The sequence below is a fragment of the Sinocyclocheilus rhinocerous genome, unplaced genomic scaffold (genome assembly GCF_001515625.1).
Source record: "Sinocyclocheilus rhinocerous isolate Xijiao unplaced genomic scaffold, SAMN03320098_v1.1 scaffold3595, whole genome shotgun sequence".
NCBI lineage: Eukaryota > Metazoa > Chordata > Actinopteri > Cypriniformes > Cyprinidae > Sinocyclocheilus > Sinocyclocheilus rhinocerous.
In genome coordinates this window covers 258088-276538 of record NW_015664998.1, presented here as the reverse complement: position 1 = coordinate 276538, position 18451 = coordinate 258088, and the positions used below count along the sequence as shown (strand labels likewise).

The window sequence follows — 18451 nt, the reverse complement described above, 5'->3', positions numbered from 1 at the left end:
GTTTATGTTATCCACGTTTCCATCGTACAATCCAACAGCGAGTGTGACACCCGCTGACTTTCTTCATATGAACAACATTGTTCAAAAGATTTTTTTAATGTTTTTAAAAGAAGTCTCTTATTCTCACCAAGACTGCATTTATTTGATCAAAAATACTGTAAAAACATAAATATTGTGAAATAATATTAGAATTTAAAATAATTGTTTTCTATTTTAATGTTAAAATGCAATTATTAAAATAGTTAAACAATTATTTAAAAGTAGAAATTAATTAATTTCATTTAATGTTATTCATTTCCAGCAAAGCTAAATTTTTAGCAGTCATTACTCCAGTCTTCAGTGTCACATTATCCTTCAGAAAACATTCTAATATTCTGATCTACTGCTCAAGAAACAATTTTTATTATTATCAATGCTGAAAAAAGTTGCGCTACTTAATATTTTTGTGGAAACTGTGATATATTTTTTCAGGATTTTTTGATGAATAGAAAGTTCAAAAGAACAGCAATATGTTCAATCGGTTCAACCTGTAACATTATAATAGTTTAATGAATCCATGTTGAATAAAAGTTTTCTTGGGGGAAAACAATCCCAAACTAATCCCAAACTTACAAATATACAAAACAGAAACACTCTTCAATGTTTCATTTTCTTTTGCTACTATAACACACACACACACTTACTTCAAGGCACTTTTTCTCTTTTTCTGAAGTTTAAGAGTCACTCACAAAGGCTGTTTATGGAGCGTTTGATAGTGCTACTGCAACAGAGAGTTCTGTTTCAGCCAGCAGAACTATATATATATATATAGAGAGAGAGAGAGAGAGAGAGAGAGAGAAAGAGATTTTTACCCTTTAAAGTGTGTTTTTGTAGGTATGTTGTGATAAAATGTTTTATTTCACAATAACTAAAATAATACAGTTTTGTTATATGCCTAATAATCCTCTTCAAGCTGCAATATTAATTAAGAAGCATGAGCCCATAATACCGAATAATTGCACAGAGGAAAATAATATCTCAGTCCTACTCAGCAAATTTCATTTTATCAGCTTCCTGGCAGTCGGCTCTCTCGACTCATAAAAGCTTTTAAGAAAACAGGGTGGTTAGGCCTTTCAAACTAACTTATGGATGCCTTTAAGCTTTATGAATACAAATGACTTCACCCAGTGGCCAGATAATGAGACAGTTTGGGCAAATGGAAAATGAAATCATGCTGTCTCTGCAAGAAAATGTCTTTTCCATATATTGTGTGTGGGGTTGTTGGGTTATCGTAATTAGGGAAGACTTGATATATGCTACTGGATGTCTGAGCGATGTGGGTGAAGGAGCTTTATCTGAAGATCTGATGTGATTCATTGTGGGTGTCAGACTTTGTGGTTGTGGTTAGATGGACTACTAGCCTATAAAAGCTCCAGAAAGAGCTGAACCAGACAACCTCAGAGAAAGAAGTCTAACTGTAAGGTTGGTGCTGTTCCTGACTGTTTCTGGTGGAATAATCTCCTCAAAAGGTCTAGCACTCAAGTGGACTTTTCACAATGCACATTTCAGACACTGAGATTTAACATTTTGCACTTAACTAGGACTTCATTCTCTGCACAGGCATGTCATGCACCGGAACATCTCTAATCTTCCCCCCCATGGTGGAATGACACAACCCTCTACGGCAAAAAAAAAAGGGGCCCCATTCTGTGCGAGAAAGCATGTTTAAAAGAAGAGCCGGGTGTGGTGCCAATGTGTGGGAGATAAGACTACAGGCTGGCACTAGTGCGATGTGAAAGAGATCAGCAGATTAATGTGGGAGAGGGAAATTACAGTCACATTCATAAAACAAACACTGAAAGAGATCATGAAAAGGTTTTGGATTTTGATAAGGTGCAGTAAACTTGAGCAAACATGGTCTGCATGATAAAATATAAAGAAACTAATGAATTCATGAGTAAATGAGAATGTACAGTTTGTCTGTTCAATTGAAAAAAAAATTTAATACAATAATTTCTCAAATAAATGTAAATGTGCAGAGAAAACCATAAAGTAATGGTACGTCTATGTATACACTATCATTCAAAAGTTTGAGGTCAGTAAGATTTTTTTAAAGTAAAGTTTTTATAGACAGTAAAGACATTTACATTGTTACAAAAAAAAGTTGTTCTTTTGAGCTTTCTATTAATCAAAGAATCTTAAACAAATATATCATTGTTTCCATAAAACTATTAAGCAGCACAACTGTTTTCAACATTGATAATATTAAGAATTGTTACTTAAGCTCCAATCAGCATATTAGAATGATTTGTGAAGAAGACAAGAAAAAAAGAAAATGACAATAATATAAATATTATATATATAGTAGAAGAAAAGACAAACAAACACTAGAAAGATTCTCAATCATATTCTATAACAAATCTCAGGCTAAATCCATTGGCATCGTCCTGTACAAGTATAGAATTCCAAGAATCTAAAATCATTTCACAAACCAAACTAATCTACACTGCTCTAATGATAGTGTAAAGGCCATACGGGCTGGGCCCTATCATTCAGACACTCAGAGGTTCACCACTGACTTCTCTTTCACATGTTGGGTCTAGTGGAAAGAAATGAGAAACACGGCCCAAAACAGACATAGAGTTCCCATAACACTCAAACCTAGCTGCCACTCAAACCATAACTATATATGTACTCTACATACACAAGAAAAATGTATCTCTGTTTTTGGGAGGCATCCACCAAACATAAAAACTGGTTTGCCTAGCCCAAAAGTGCAAGTGACTGTTATGACAGTGTTCAGTTATATTTGGGCTTGTTTGGACCACCTGTCATAGTTACAAATAGCAGTTTGTGGCAATCTGACAGCCACATTGTTTTGCCCAAAAGACTCAAGTTTCTAAACATCGAAATTATTAAAGGCTCATTTCATATATTTTTTTTTAATGTTTTCTGAGGTTTCTTCAAAAATATAATTCAGTTTTACCCACTCCCTGACCATAAATAGACTGTTTTTCCACTATTGTGCCTTTAAAGGGGTCATATGATGCTTTTTTAAAGATCATTATTTTGTGTATTTGGTGTAACAGAATATGTTGACATGCTTTAATGTTCAAAAAACACATTATTTTTCAAATACTGTACATTATTGTAGGTCCTCTATGCCCCGCCTCTCTCAAACACTTCGTTTTCTACAAAGTCCCTCCTTCCGACAAGAGCAGTCTGCTCTGATTGGCCAGCTGACCCAAGCACTCGTCGGAAATGTAACGCCCCCTTTCCATAATCGCGAGCTTCATCTTTCAAAATAAATGTAAAGACAGAGCCCGAAAGGGGAACAGAGTCGCGCACACACACACACACACGATGCGCAAAACTCCGCATTTGAACAGTCAATAGCAAATACTTAAACTAATAACAAAACAGTAGCTGATTCAGAAGCGCCAGATTGTCATAGCAAAGTCAGAATTACCTCCTCTCCTAGGTTCACGAAACGGTCGTCCATAAAATGCATTGCTGTTCTGTTGTAAGTAATCTTAAAGATTCCTAAATGCATCTACGTTCGGAAGGCCAAATAAAGTGCTTTTGCTTTCGCCTAGAAACACACAGAGTCTCCCTGACATGGCTGCTTCAACACTAACTGCGGTTACTGAAACCACGCCTTCTTTCTTTGCGTGAACATTTGGGCGCATTACGCAAATATTTCCACATAGTGAGGTAGACATGTGGGGGCGTGTTAGAACGAGCCGTTTTAGGGGGGCGTGGCAGAGTCTTAACTTTGATAAAGAATATCTCTTTGGTTTTGAGACTTTAGTCTTTGCAACTTCAGGGATCTTATCTATGCACAATCAGCTTGTAACACTCCAAAGAGAAAGGAAAACTTGAAATCGCATCATATGACCCCTTTAAGCCTACCATGTCGCAGTCAATATGAATTAAAACTTATTATTTTTTGAAGGATCATGTGACACTGAAGACTGGAGTAATGGCTGCTGAAAATTCAGCTTTGCCATCCCAGGAATAAATTATATTTTAAAATATAATAAAATAGAAAACCGTTTTTTAAAATTGTAATTATATTTCATAATAGAGCTGTTTCTACTGTGTTTTTGGTCAAACAAATGCAGGAAAAGAGCATGAGCATAAATAAGCATAAGAGAATTCTTACAAAAACATGAAAAAAATCTTACAGACCCCAAACTTTTGAACTGCACTGTATAAAAACACAAATAAACAAACTAATTTTTAAACAATGTATAACATTAAACATCAAAAATAAAAGAAAAAATTAGGAAAAAATGGCACTGCATCATTCTTCTCTTTAGTTCTGCAGGCACAAATTCCATGTGGACTTGATTACATGCCAAGTGGAACAATAGCGTTGACGTAATAATAGACATGCAAATGTAAGTTGCCGTATGTTAATATATTTGACTGTCTGACAGCAGAGATCCAATGTTTTTGCAATGAGCTGCTTTTACAGCTTAGTTTCAATAGATGGTCTTATTGCATTAGAGTTTTGGGTTCTAAAACTTACAGTATGTTTTTATAGTGAAACTGTTTAATTTTAAAAAACAGCAAGGTAAAATTATTAAATGTTTCTAAATATTAGCATGGTGTCTGTTTACTCTTCCATAATGTTGAGAAAACATGATCGCTGACGTGACTATACTAACCTCCCCTTCCTCACAGCAAACTGAAAGCTCCATCTTTCTTTGTTGCTCTTCCTCTCTCTCTGCCTTTCTTTCATTCCAAGTGCCCTACAATAATCATTTTTCACCAGAGACTCGGACGGAACTGCAATGTAAACCCTTTAGGAGCCTCTGCCAAAGTGAACACAATGTCAACCTTGACAATGAGTTAGAGCGTTAGGGAAAAAGAGAGAGTGAGAGAGTGATTGACTTATTGCGGCCCTGATACCTGGCAGCAGTCATAGGAAACGTGTATTTTTGGATTTCCCCAGCCTTTCACTCGCTTATCCTTCATCATGCTCTTTCTCTGTGATGACAGAGAGGGAAAAGATATCGTGATGCAGTGAAAAATAGACGGGGAGCCTTTATCACACTGTCTTTCCATCTGGAACTAAAATCGATCCTTTATACGGCAGTTACAGGACCTTGCGGCATGCAACAAACTCATCTTTACCAAAACAAGACCTTTTGTTTATCCAGTTTTTAAACATTATAACTTGGCCTCTAATAAATTTGAACCAGTGGTTTATCCAAAAGGATAAGCAGGAACAGAAACTGCCATCAAATAAAAGATACTTTTGTCCAGCCAGCTTGATACTTCAAACTCTGGCGTGGGAAAAGCTAAGCTGTTCAAAGCCTCAACATCAGCCCTATAAATACAACAAGAGTTCAAGACCAGCATGACTCCAGCTAGACTGGTTAATTTCCAGAAATGGTTAAAATCTTCTGTAGAGCACACTCACACTGTCCTCTACTTCAGGTGTGTGTGTGAGGCAGTTTGTAAGACAGACGCCCTGGAACACGTCCAGCCCAAATAACAGACCCAGTCATCATCCTACCAGTGCTGAATAACCCCGCCTCTACTCTCATGTCCCATCCATTGGCATCTCAGAAAACTCTCAGCGAGCCTTCTCATTGGCTGGTGGCAGGACGGAGTCCAGATCCCTCCGTACACATTATGTCACAACACACAGTCTATTAAAGTGATTTACTACCATCACTGCCAACAAAGAATGGCAGCTGCAGTAGCGAGAGAGTGTGTGTAAAAAAGGAAGCTAATCTGAAACTGTAGCTTGTCAAGTAACTACTTTAATTCAAAGTAGTTAAACTACAGTCAAGCTAAAAAGTAGTTAGATGCAAGCTACTAACAAAGTGCAATTTGAAGGGACTCCCTTTTTAAATATGCATTACCATTCAAAAGATTATTTTTATGTTTAGTTAAAAGACAACATTAAAAATGATTATCGCACACACATCCTGTGTGCCTTATACAGGGTTAGAATGACAAGAAGGCACCTTCACAAGTTATATTTGAAGATATTACTACTATACAGGCATGCACACATTTTATGTTAGTCACACACAAGATCATCAAGCACACGCATGAAATCAGTTCACTTTAAATTTCCTGCTGCATTTCATGATGGATCTCTTTTCTGACACAGATATGGTCTGTTAAGATGAAGTCAGCACTGCACACTCCTGGCCAAAACCACAGGCAGAAAACTCTAATGCACACAGCATACTGCAACTCCATCATCCCTCTGTGAGCACCAGCACCTCCATCATCTCTTAATGCAACAATGCTGTCGCTAAAAACCCAACATAACAGATTAACTTCAGCACATAGTCACTCACGTCTGACTTTCATCATTTGTACTGACACATATACTATTTTACTATCCTGTTAGGAAAAAAAATCAGGTCGGTTGAAAATTTGCTTTTTCAAGTGCATTTAAAACTGTGCACTAAGGTATTTATATGTGTTGTGGCAGGACACAAAAACTTACTTAAAATAATGTACTGTACTCATTAAAGCATATACAGTAATTTCACTCACCATACAATGTGTGAGGAGTGTAAATTTACTGTCAGAGCTCTGTCATGGATCGTTTGTTTGTTTTTTTCAGCTAATAAAATGTGGAGGAAAATAGAACATTTCTAAAAAATAAAAATAAAAACATTCGTTTTTTTTATATCACAAATTAAAAAATAAGTTTCCTTTGATATAGTATACTTTCTGTGAATAAGGGTAAATTCTAATTTTAATAATCAGTTAAATGTTAAATGGTAAAGTGTGTAAAACAAAAAATTTTTGATTTTTTTGATATGCACTACCATTCAAAATTTTGGGTCCAGTAAGGTGGTCACCAAGACTGATTTTGTTTGATAAAAATAAACAAACAATAAAATAGTAATATTTTGAAATAATGTTACAATTTAAAAAACTGATTTCTATTGTACTATATTTTAAAATGTAATTTCTTCCGATGGTGGAAAAGCTTAATTTCAGAAGCCTTTACTCCAGTCTTCAGTGTCACATGATCCTTCAGAAATTATTCTATTATGCTGATTTTATGCTCCATTTCTAATTATAACAATGTTGAAAACTCTGTTGTGCTGCTAAATATATTTGTGATACATGAAGGAGGGCATGAGCCATCATACAAAACAGTGCACAAGGGCTATTTTCACTTGGACCAGTAAGCAACCACCCAAAACTCCCTAGAAACTGCATAGCAACATGCTAAAAACACTCAGAACACCATTTTCAGCCAAACCTAATTTATATTCAGAAAATATAGACAGCGTTCAATGCACAATCGTAACACTGTAACACAACACCCACTGCGGTCACCCGGTTTCTTCTTAATCCTTTTATCCTATAAGTTTCTACAGCACTGCTGCAGAGCGTGGCTCTAATAAGCATGTGTGTATGTAAAGCTCATCCAAAATATGCCTCTAATCACAACCATCTTTCTACTACCATCTAAGCACACACAGTTCCAGACACATGCACACACCAACACACACTTACAAATGTTTGCAAATGACATCAAAGAAACACGGGTTTTTGTGTCTTTGCTTAATCAGCGGCTCAGGATTAAATGAGCTCTTGGCAACCACAAGATAATTTGAATATGTGAATGACTTCATAACCGCTTGCCGCAGATGAAGACTTTTGTGGTTGTCAGTCTCAGACGACCACAGGAGGGAGAAAAGGGAGGTGGGAAACAAGAGACAAAGAAACCGTTTTCAGGTTTTCTAATCTTCTTTCTAATATAAAACACTGCAATGCCTTTTCATGTGGCAGATGCATAGTTAAGTTTTACAGGGCCATATAAAAGTACAACAATAAAACCAAAACACAGCACAAACAAGATATGATGTATGTGTAGCAACAAACCTCTGTTTCAATACATTTAACAACAGAAAAAAGGCAAGAAACAACAGGTAGAAAAGAAATTAAATGGCTGAGATTTTTTTTTTGATGCCAAGGCCCCGTTGTCACGATTGCACTACTGAGTGGAGTGCGGAGCAAGGAACGGAGGGAGACGAGGAGTACATCAATCCAGAGAAGTTTAATAACATAAAGGAAACTCACGTAGACATGAACAATACTGGACACTGAACTAACAACCGGGAACACTATTTAAACATGACCAGACCTTCACTTCCTCCAGTGGGGCTCTGTGCAATGCAACACTTCCTATTTGAGTTTATGTGGTGGAATGTAGAGCGATGGGCCTGTTAAACCTGAAATTTCTTGGTTTATACAGAGCATAGATTTCACACTAATTTCAGCAGGTGGGTTATGTCATCCCGCAGATTGATTGGGGCCTTGGGAAGGAATGGACAGCTCAGAGCAGAGAAAGGAAAAGAAGGGAATCATTGCAATAATATACAATATACAGAACAGGCAGCAAGATTTTAGAATAACAAACAGCTCACACATCTAAACTTACAAAGTTTACAGTAATGCAGATGGAAGATGTGGGGTGAAAGACAGAATATTTACATTTACATTGACATTTACATTTACATTTAGTAGATGCTTTTATCCAAAGCGACTTACAAATGAGGACAATGGAAGCAATCAAAATCAACAAAAGAGCAATGATATACAAGTGCTATAACAAGTCTCAGTTGAATATGACTTCATAGGCTGCTGATGGGCAATTTACAATGTGCATTAAGAATTTGTTCATAACGTGTGTTGATAGTGTGCACTCTTGTATGAATAGTGTTGATTAAGTATGCATTCAAAGTGTGTATTCAGAATGTTAATTTACAGTTTGTCTTCAAGAATGTTCATTCAAAGTGTGTGTTCAGAATGTTCGTTCAGAATGTTAGTTGATGCTCGCAAAGTACAAATGTACACAGACACAACAGCTGCACAATGCACTTCTTGACACCTCATATCTCCCACACACGCTTACACATGCAGTGCCTCACTTGAGGAGTATAAACACACCGCAGCCACACAAAGCTGACTGGCTAACACAAAGACAGGCAGGAGGCTCTGCCTGAGGGTTTGGCCCTTTCCCAAGTCATTAAGGACAACTTAAATCATCCCAGAATGAAAAGAATTAAAAAAGAGCCAAAAAACGCTCCCAGCTGACTGCCTCCATAGTGAGTGTGTGTAACTAACTGATGTTTGAAGCGTAAGAGCTTAGCGTGGAACCCCCCGATAAGCCGAGCTGAGCTGTGAAAACACAGATTACATTTCTGTGGCTTTAAAGCGGCCATCGCATGCCTGCAAGCCGAGCAGGTAATTAGTGCATCAAAAGCGCACAGCCTCACTTTGACCAAAGGGCGGAGTTTGATACGGGGCCCTTCGCACATCTGAGACAAGCGTGCTAATTCAACACGTCCTCCCACACGACAAACACACAAGCTGTTCACTTCCTCTCAATCACTCGCTGACTGTCAGTCAGTTTCTTTTACGCACACACGCACGCACGCACGCGTGCGCGCACACACACACACATTTGAGTAGGGTGAAGAGTTAATGTGTATGAATATAAACATCTCAGAATGAATCCTCATCATTTATTTAAGTAAAATACTAAAGGTCTGTGGAGAAATCTTCTAAAAACACTGAGACACCGAGGGGGGAAAAAATGATTTAACAAGTGTTAGGTCATTACGCTTATCAACAACATAATCTGTGGAGCTCTGTTGAAATAATAAACTGAGCTGAAAGCAGATATGACTGAACAATATTTTGACATAAAGCCTCGATAGACAGTATTTCATTTTTTCACGCATAATACATGATGTAATTTGTTCAGTGCATTTAATCTTTGGGTTTTTAAATCATCAAATAAATTGTGCAGGGTTGGCGTGAGGGGTATTTTTGTTGCTTCCAATGAATACAGATTAACAGGAGATATCCATTAAGGGCTTGCTTACAATTACAATTCAGAATCATTTATTTAGCAGAAACTTTTATCCATGAGTGAGGTCAGGTCAGGAGGATGTGTTTCGCTAACCATAGCTAGAATCCCCCCTGTGAAATATAAGATACCCTGTCCTGAGAGCACTAAACACAATCTGTCTGTATACGCCGCCTGTACCCCGAATACAAAGGATCTGTGTGCTGATTAGAATTCAAATAAAAAGTGTGAAGAGCGGCAAGGGAGCTAAGGAGCTGGGAATGAGCATGGAAATAACGTAAAGAATTCAGCAGAGATAAAGAACGTAATGTGTAAAGCCTCCAGAGAGTAAACAATGCTTGTTTTGAAGCCACAACTCATTCAAGGCCTTCAGCAAGCTTGCAAAGGATCACGTTCATAATATGAGGGCTGAAGGATCTGCTCTGGTTCATAAGATTTTTTGGAAAATATGCAGTGATACATAAGACTAATAGATGAGAAACTAAAAAATTCATTGCCAACTTTAGGAGTAAACCAAAACAATACAAAACCAGAGCAGAAGGTACAGAACAGCAGAAAGTGGTTTACAGTTTATAAAACATCCTGTGTGCTGGATGTCTGTGACAGAATCCTGTGAGCGCATACAGTAACTGCCTCATCTGAAATACTTACACACAGCACTGTATGTAAAAACAGACAACTATATCAGAACTGCCCATACCATACAACGAATCTCAGGTGTTTACTAAACAGCTACACATCTAGATTTTTAATGTATTTTTTTAGTAGATTTTTTACTTTCCATTCATCAAAGAAAAAAAGTGTTACAGTTTTCACAAGATATTAAGCTGCACAACTGTTTTTAGAATTCTGCATATTCTGATACAATGATTCTGAAGGATCATGTGACACTGAAGACTGGAGCAATGACTGCTAAAAATTCAGTTTTGCCATCACAGGAATAAATTACATTAAAAAAAAATATTAAAATAGAAAACAGATGTTTTAAATTGCAATAATATTTCAAAATATTACTGTTTTTAATGTTGATCAAATAAATGCAGCCTTGGTGAGCGTAGGAGGCATCTTTCAAAAACACTGATGTGAAATGGTATGAATGGTAGTGTAGCTTGTCCAAATGACTTACAACACTACAACAATGACTTATGAGAAGATTTGAAGTGGTCTTCATTAACGGAGCTTCAAAAATCTGTGTACAGTATGTGTGTGTGAATGTGTGAACGCTGATCTTTATGCAATGCACTTCAGATAAAAGCTTGACAGTTACTTCAAATATGTTTTTGTGTCTTATCAGTGATGTAATGTTTTTACTAGTTCAGACGACGCCGCTGAGAGAGGGAGAACTAATGAGAAAAGAACAAGAGATTGCAAGTATGAGAGCAAAATAAAGTGTTTTGGGCCAAAAATGAACAAAAGTAAAAGAAATCTTAATCCACAATCAACTCTTTAAAGCAGGCCTCTTCAATTAATATCCCAATTTTAATAATTTTCTGCTAGATGTAAGTGTTTCTCATGACAAATAAAAAAAGAATGTTGTATGGCTGATGTTTTATGTACCAATAATATATTATACTATATCGCTGAACTGCTGTCTGCAGATAGCTAGTAGTTTTTGTTGCACTAAGGAGAAGTTCTTGGCTTACTTGAATAATGCTGCTTTAAAGTGAAGGTGATGTGTAAGAGATATTGTTTGACCGAAGCAGCATATTTCTCTTTCCTCATTCCACACACCCCACATCAGAACACAACTAACTGATCCTACAACAACACAGAACAGACAGTGTTATAAAACAAGATGATGTGGGGGCTGTCTGGACTGTACATCTCACCATATATGAGAGAATAAAGCTTATTCTCCACGGTCTGATATTCCAGACACTAATAAATGTTCATGCATTGCATACACAACATGCTTTCTAGATTCTGTTCCTCACTATAGTGTATTGCATCAGTGACATGAGCGATGTGTTGAGGGTGCTGAAGCCCACTGTAAACTGTGGTGTCAGAAAGACAGAAAGAGACAGAACGGAGCTGTCAGTTCCACTCAGGGGTGTCTGTGATCAGAGTTTGTCGCACATGGTACCGATAAGACATTAGTGTTCACAGGCCTCACAGCATCCCACTTGAGGCAGTATCCTCTCTCCATTTCATCATCTCTTTCTTATGAGGAACAGATTAAACTTAATTCACCCACTTTATCTCTCATTTCATGGATGTCTGATGCCTTGGGGTATGTAATTGTGTGAAAATAGAACGATTTGCATTTTGGAGTGGTGTGTGTGTGGGTTTGTCTGTGCAGTTTCATCTTCGGATAAAAGTAAACTCATTCCCAAAATAGCAAACTATTAATGCAGTCATCAAGTTTGGATTTGCCCTCTCAGGTCAAACGGATTCTCTAACCAAATCAACTCAGTTCACACAGTTACTTGTATAGTGTGCATCTATGAGATAAATAGCACTACTAAATGGTCAGTGTTTTGTTTTTTTATGAATCTGACAGCAGAAATAGTTCACCCAAAATCCCATAAGACTTTCATTTTAGAGTTACAGGAGTAAGAGTTTCAGTAACAGTGACTGAAATTTTCAGTTCATTCATTCTAGTAACTTTAAATGGGGGCAAAATCACACAGGTTTCTTTAAAAATATCTTCATTTGCGTTTTGAAGATGAACTAAAGTCTTATGGGTTGAGGCCGACATGTAAATGATGACAGAATTTTCATTTTTGGGGTGAACTATCCCTTTAATTAATCATTGAAAAAGAATCACAAAAATAGAAGTTACTGCTTAAATCAGTCTGATAGACTATTAACTGAATTAATTTAGTACATCCATCTGTGCAGTCACTGAATAAACATCAATTAATCTGAATTTATGTAATCTTTATTAAACAACATAAAAAAAGAATGTATGAATTTGTATATTTCACAGGATTATCTGAGTTTTTTTTATATGCAAGCACAATATAACAGATTATAACAGAAAAATGCACCTAACTGAATCTGATTAAAATCAAATTGAATCAAAGTATGAATTAATTATCAAAAGAATGAATGAAATCAAATTAAACCATTAAATAAAATCTAATTGAAATCTTGTGAATTGGAACCAAATTGGTTTCAGCTTGGACAAAACATATTTTGTTTTCCAAAGAAAAAAACATAAATCATACGTAGAGCAACATGGGGGAGAGTAGATTTTTGGGTGAACTAAATTACTTAAAAATTATTAAAATGCTGTGTGTACATGCTCCTGTTATTACCCAGGGAAAGAAAAAGAGCTCCATATAGACAAAGCCTTTTGCCGTGGATTAAAGAAACACCATTTTGCCTCACAGACAGGAAGTAGTAAGTACAGTTAGCATACTGCTACCAGTTGACATTTTAGCATACAAACACACACACACACACACACACACACAAACAACCAACCACATGACAGACACAGTGCAGCATTAAGATCCCTCAAAGCAATTTACAGGGCGCATTAAAGCCAAACCTGTCTATAAAAGTAAATTATAGTTCAGTCAAATGAAGACATGCCACCCTGGCAATGCCTGACACATTAAATCATTTAGCGGTGCTTAAAAGTGTCCAAACACAACTTAAAAACTACTAGTGGGTCAGTGGGTACAGCTGGTTCAAACAACAGCTTATAAAGCCCAACTTTTGCCAGATCACACAAGACCTAGTTCATTTGGGAGAGGACAGAAGACTCTCATGGCTGCTGGCTGGTCCTCACAGTTACTCCCAGCACGACTCACAATGAGGCTCTGGCTGACACTCAGAGAATGCAGCCAAACACACACACACACACATACAGTCACAGAGCAAAGCAGCCAGAAACAGCACACAAACACAGCTGAGACACACGCTCACATTAATCACACACTCACTCACACACATGCAATCTTTCGCCATCACACAATAGCCATCCATCCTGTTTCTCTTCTTTTGTCTTCTCCACTATTTGCTCTCCTGTCAGTGGGACATGGTTTACAAACAGTGACAGTGGAGTGAACGAGAAGTCAAAGTCAGACGTGAACTGTGGCCAGGGCAGGACAATAGTTGTGTGGTGATCTCCTTGTGTGAGCCTGTATAAACAATAAATAACAAATATGGCTGCCTCACAGACCCTAAACACTTGTGGATCATTTCCCATTCCCAGGTGATGTCTAGTTCTGCACTATGAGCAGTGTTGGGGAATATCTACTAAGAGAAGTGACACTACTAAGTTATTTTTTTCTTCAGGCATGCGACAGCAGTTTAGTCGTTTCCAAAATAGTGTAGCTTTTTCCAGCAACATTTTCCAATGAGCAGCATGATGAAATGCTACATAGATGCTATTTGTCACAGTGTGTTGTGCACACAGCCAAGTAAAAGAGGAAATATATTCTCTCTCAAGTAGCATTGGGAAGTCAGATTTATTTTTAACGAAATGGTTCGGTCAGACCATAAACACATTTCATTACACCAAATACACAAAATAATGTTCTTTTTAGCAGCATCATATGACCCCTTTAATAAACCTATTAAAAAAATACACAGTCCTTATGCAATATTTCATGTTTAAAAAATAATAGATATTAAAAATTTTGTCAGATTTAGTCAAATGCTGCTTGGAGTGTTTTCATTAGCTTGGTTTTAACTACAAATGTATGTGTTTTATTCAGTATAAGTTACATGCTGTCACACAAATTAAGATCCATTATCTTTTTGGGCCAGAGAAAAAAAATAGTTTTATTATCTGATAGTTGATTTTATAATCTACTCTTTTGAAAACTAGTTTCAGTAGCTTGACTGTAGTTTGACGACTTTATACGTTTTTTAATTTACACAAAGTTATTTCCCAGAGAAAGATTTCCCAGCGCTGACAAAGAGACACGGTATAGAGATTCCTTCTTCATAACTATGTTTAGTTCTTTATTGGGATGCAACTAATGTCACCGGTCAGTCCTACCTTCCTCACACTGAGATCCGCTGTATCCAGGACAACATTTCCACTCCAGAGAGGTGATGGTGCGGTACACGACTTTATAGGATGGCCGGACCACAGTGCGATAGCTGCAACACACACATAAAATGTAAGACAGTTTGAAAGTTTTATTATATTTTCACACTAAAAAACACTATAGAGTTCACTCAACAATGAAAATATCGGTGACACCTCTTTTCACAATGCAGCTAGCATTGTAGCTTTCTCATTCTATAATATTATTTATTCAGTAAAAAATTATCATTATTTAATTGTTAAATTGTCTTAATTATGGAAACCGGAGAAGTATTCTAGAAAGACTTATGGTTATATGTTAGTCAGTTTCCACAAAAATATTTAGCAGCACAAATGTTTTCAACATTGATAATAATAAGAACTATTTCTTGAGCAGAAACCAGCAAATTAGAAGGATTTCTAAAGGATCATGTGACACTGAAGACTGGAGTAATTGCTGCTGAAAATTCAGCTTTATGATCACTGGAATAAAATACATTTTAAAATGTTATTTTATTTTTAAGTGTCATATTTCACACTGTTTTTACAACTAACTGTTTACAAAGAAAAGCAGCCTTGGTGAGCATAAGAGATGACTTTACAAATATTTTTAAAAATATATACTGAAGCGTATATACTTCAGAATCAGAATCAGAAAGAGCTTAATTGCCAGGTATGTTTACAAATACGAGGAATTTGTTTTGGTGACAGAAGCTTCCACAGCACAATCAGATTACAGTTACAAGACAGATAGTAAAAATAAGTAAATAGGAAATAATAATAAACAACAAATATTTAAAAAATACACAATATATAAAAATAGACAATATATGGTATTTGTGTGTACAGGAATAAAATGTACAAATGCATGGAAATGTGAATAAGAAGTATGGTGTGTAAAATAAATAAATGTATAAATAGTGTTGAGTATTACATGTTTATTGCCAAGTTAACTGTTCATGAGATGGATTGCCTGAGGGAAGAAGCTGTTCTTATGCCTGGCTGTTTTGGTGCTCATTGTTCTGTAGCACCGACCAGACAGCAACAGTTCAAAAAGTAAGTGGCCTGGATGTGAGGGGTCCAGAATGATTTTGCCGGCTCTTTTACTCACTTTTACTCACACCCAACAGTTCTTGGAGAGTGGGGAGGGTTGTACCAGTGATTTGCTCAGCAGTCTGGACTATCTGCTACAATCTTCTAAGGTCTGATTTCAGCTGAGCTGAACCAGACAGTTATTGAAGTGCAGAGAACGGATTCAATGACTCCAGAGTAGAACTGATACACTACTCAGCTGGCGAAGGAAGTACAGCCTCTGCTGGGCCTTTTTGACAATGGAGTCAAATGTGGAATGTGGAACTCCCACTTCAGGTCCTGAGAGATGGTTATGCCCAGGAACCTGAATGACTCCACAGTTGCCACAGTGCTGTTCATGATGGTGAGTGGTGGGAGTGCAGGGGTGATCCTCCTGAAGTCCGCTATCATCTTCACTGTTTTGAGCATGTTCAGCTCCAGGTTGTTATAACTGCACCATACAGCCAGCTCTTTAACCTCCTGTCTGTAAGCAGACTCATCATCACCGTTCTGGATGAGGCAGATAAGTGTGGTGTCATCTGCGAACTTCAGGAGCTTGACAGAGGGGTCTTTAGAGGTGCAGTCGTTGGTGTATAGGGAGAAGAGCAGTGGGGAGAGCACGCATCCTTGAGGGGCACCAGTGGTGATGGTGTGGGTGCTGGATGAGAATTTTCCCAGCCTCAACTAGCTGCTGCCTGTCTGTCAGGAAGCTGGTTATCCACTGACAGATGGAGGTGGGCACAGAGAGCTGGGTTAATTTGGACAGGAGGAGGGAATGATAGTGTTTAAGGCAGAGCTGAATTCCACGAAGAGGATCCTCACATAAGTCCCTGATCTGTCTAGATGTTGCAGGATGTAGTGCAGTCCCATGTTGACTCTATCATCCACAGACCTGTTTGCTCGGTAAGCAAACTGCAGGGGGTCCAGTAAGGGTCCAGTGATGTCCTTCAGGTAGGCCAGCACCAGTCTTTCAAATGACTTCATGACCACAGACGTTAAAGCAACAGGTCTGTAGTCATTCAGTCCTGTGATTTTGGGTTTCTTTGGGATGGGCATAATGGTGGTTTGAAGCAGGAAGGGACTTCGCACAGCTCCAGTGTTCTGTTGAAGATCTGTGTGAAGATAGGGGCCAGCTGGTCAGAACAGGATTTCAGACAGGCTGGTGTAACACCGTCTGGGCCTGCTTTTCTTGTCTTTTGTTTCCGGAAGACCTGACGCATATCCCTTTCACAGACCCCGAAGAGCAGGAAGGGGGAGAGGGGGGTTGATGGAGGTGTTAATAGATCCATGGAGAGAAGGTCAGAATGGGTGTGGGGTGTGAGACAGGGTTTTTTGGCGCTTTTCCACTGCATGGTACGGCACGGTACGTTTCACTTTTGGGAGGTTTTCCACTGGGTACAGTACCTGGTACCTGGTACTTTTTTCAGTACCACCTCGGTTGAGGTTCCAAGTGAACCGTACCGTTACCAAAATGTGATGTGTATACTCTGCTGATCACTGATTGGCCGGAGAGAATCGTCACTACCTGCGTCACTGAACTTGCGACACAGAGAGACAAAACAGACCCGCTAGATTTAAATCAGCACAGCCAGCGAACGATCGAACACAACTGTTTTGAACGAGCGCACCTTTTTTTAACAACCAAAAAATGACTGTTTCGTTGTCTGTTGAGGAAGTACAGACTTTCCACTCGTTGATAGCAGAGGAGCGCATCCAGTGAGAGTTTGATGGGGCGACGTGGAATGAAAAAGGTTTTCAGGAGTCGCGGCAGTAGAGGTGGCGCAACTACAACGACATGTGAATAATCCTGCCCACCCTAAAGCGGTACTAAACTACAGTGGAAACGCAAACCGAGCCGTGCCGAGCCGAGTCGTACCACGCAGTGGAAAGGCACCATTTCAAACCTGCAATAGAACTCATTCAAATGGTTGGCCAGTTGTTGATTCAACACAAGGCTGGGAGACGGTATCTTGTAATTGGTGATGTCTTTCAGTCCTTTCCACACTGATACGTCACTTCCTGTTTGTTGCTGCCATGTGTTTTGAGTTTGAGCTCCATTAAGTTAATTCTTTATCTTCTATTTTTTTTATCTTAAAATCTATTTTATACACCATCATTTTCGTTTATATAACGTGTGAATATATCCCCTATCGTATTCTACAACAAAAACAATCAGAGCGCCTTGTTATCACTAGTTCTATTTTGATTTCGCGAGTCCGCTATTAGCATATAGCCCGTTAGCATTGCCAGCATGGTTGCCGCTAATCTCGCTTACATTGCTGGAGGCCATGGAGAAACAGATCCGCGACCTGGTGGAGAGGCAGACCCAGCTGAGAGAGCGGAGAGGGAAACATCCCGGGCTGACGCTAACAAGTTCGGGGTAAGTATACAGCACACTGCTAACTCTCCCACCACCTCTACTCCGTGTGTTTCTCTGCACAGGCCCGGTGCACCCAGGACGCGATCCTCCCAGATGTCCTTCACTCCGGCGCCGGGACACCACGGACCCTGGGTGCAGCCGCAGCGGAAGACGCGAGCCAGGCCCC

General features: G+C 38.3%; 1 protein-coding gene across 4 annotated transcripts in view; it reads right to left on the bottom strand.

Annotated features, from left to right (window-relative positions):
• Positions 1 to 18451, bottom strand: part of LOC107730716 (EMI domain-containing protein 1-like) — a 75061-nt gene that overhangs the window by 43844 nt on the left and 12766 nt on the right. For all 4 annotated transcript variants that reach the window (XM_016541603.1, XM_016541602.1, XM_016541605.1 and 1 more), the window contains exon 3: positions 14805 to 14908. In XM_016541603.1, coding sequence (XP_016397089.1) covers positions 14805 to 14908 — 104 coding nt within the window. The remainder of the gene's footprint in view (positions 1 to 14804; positions 14909 to 18451) is intronic.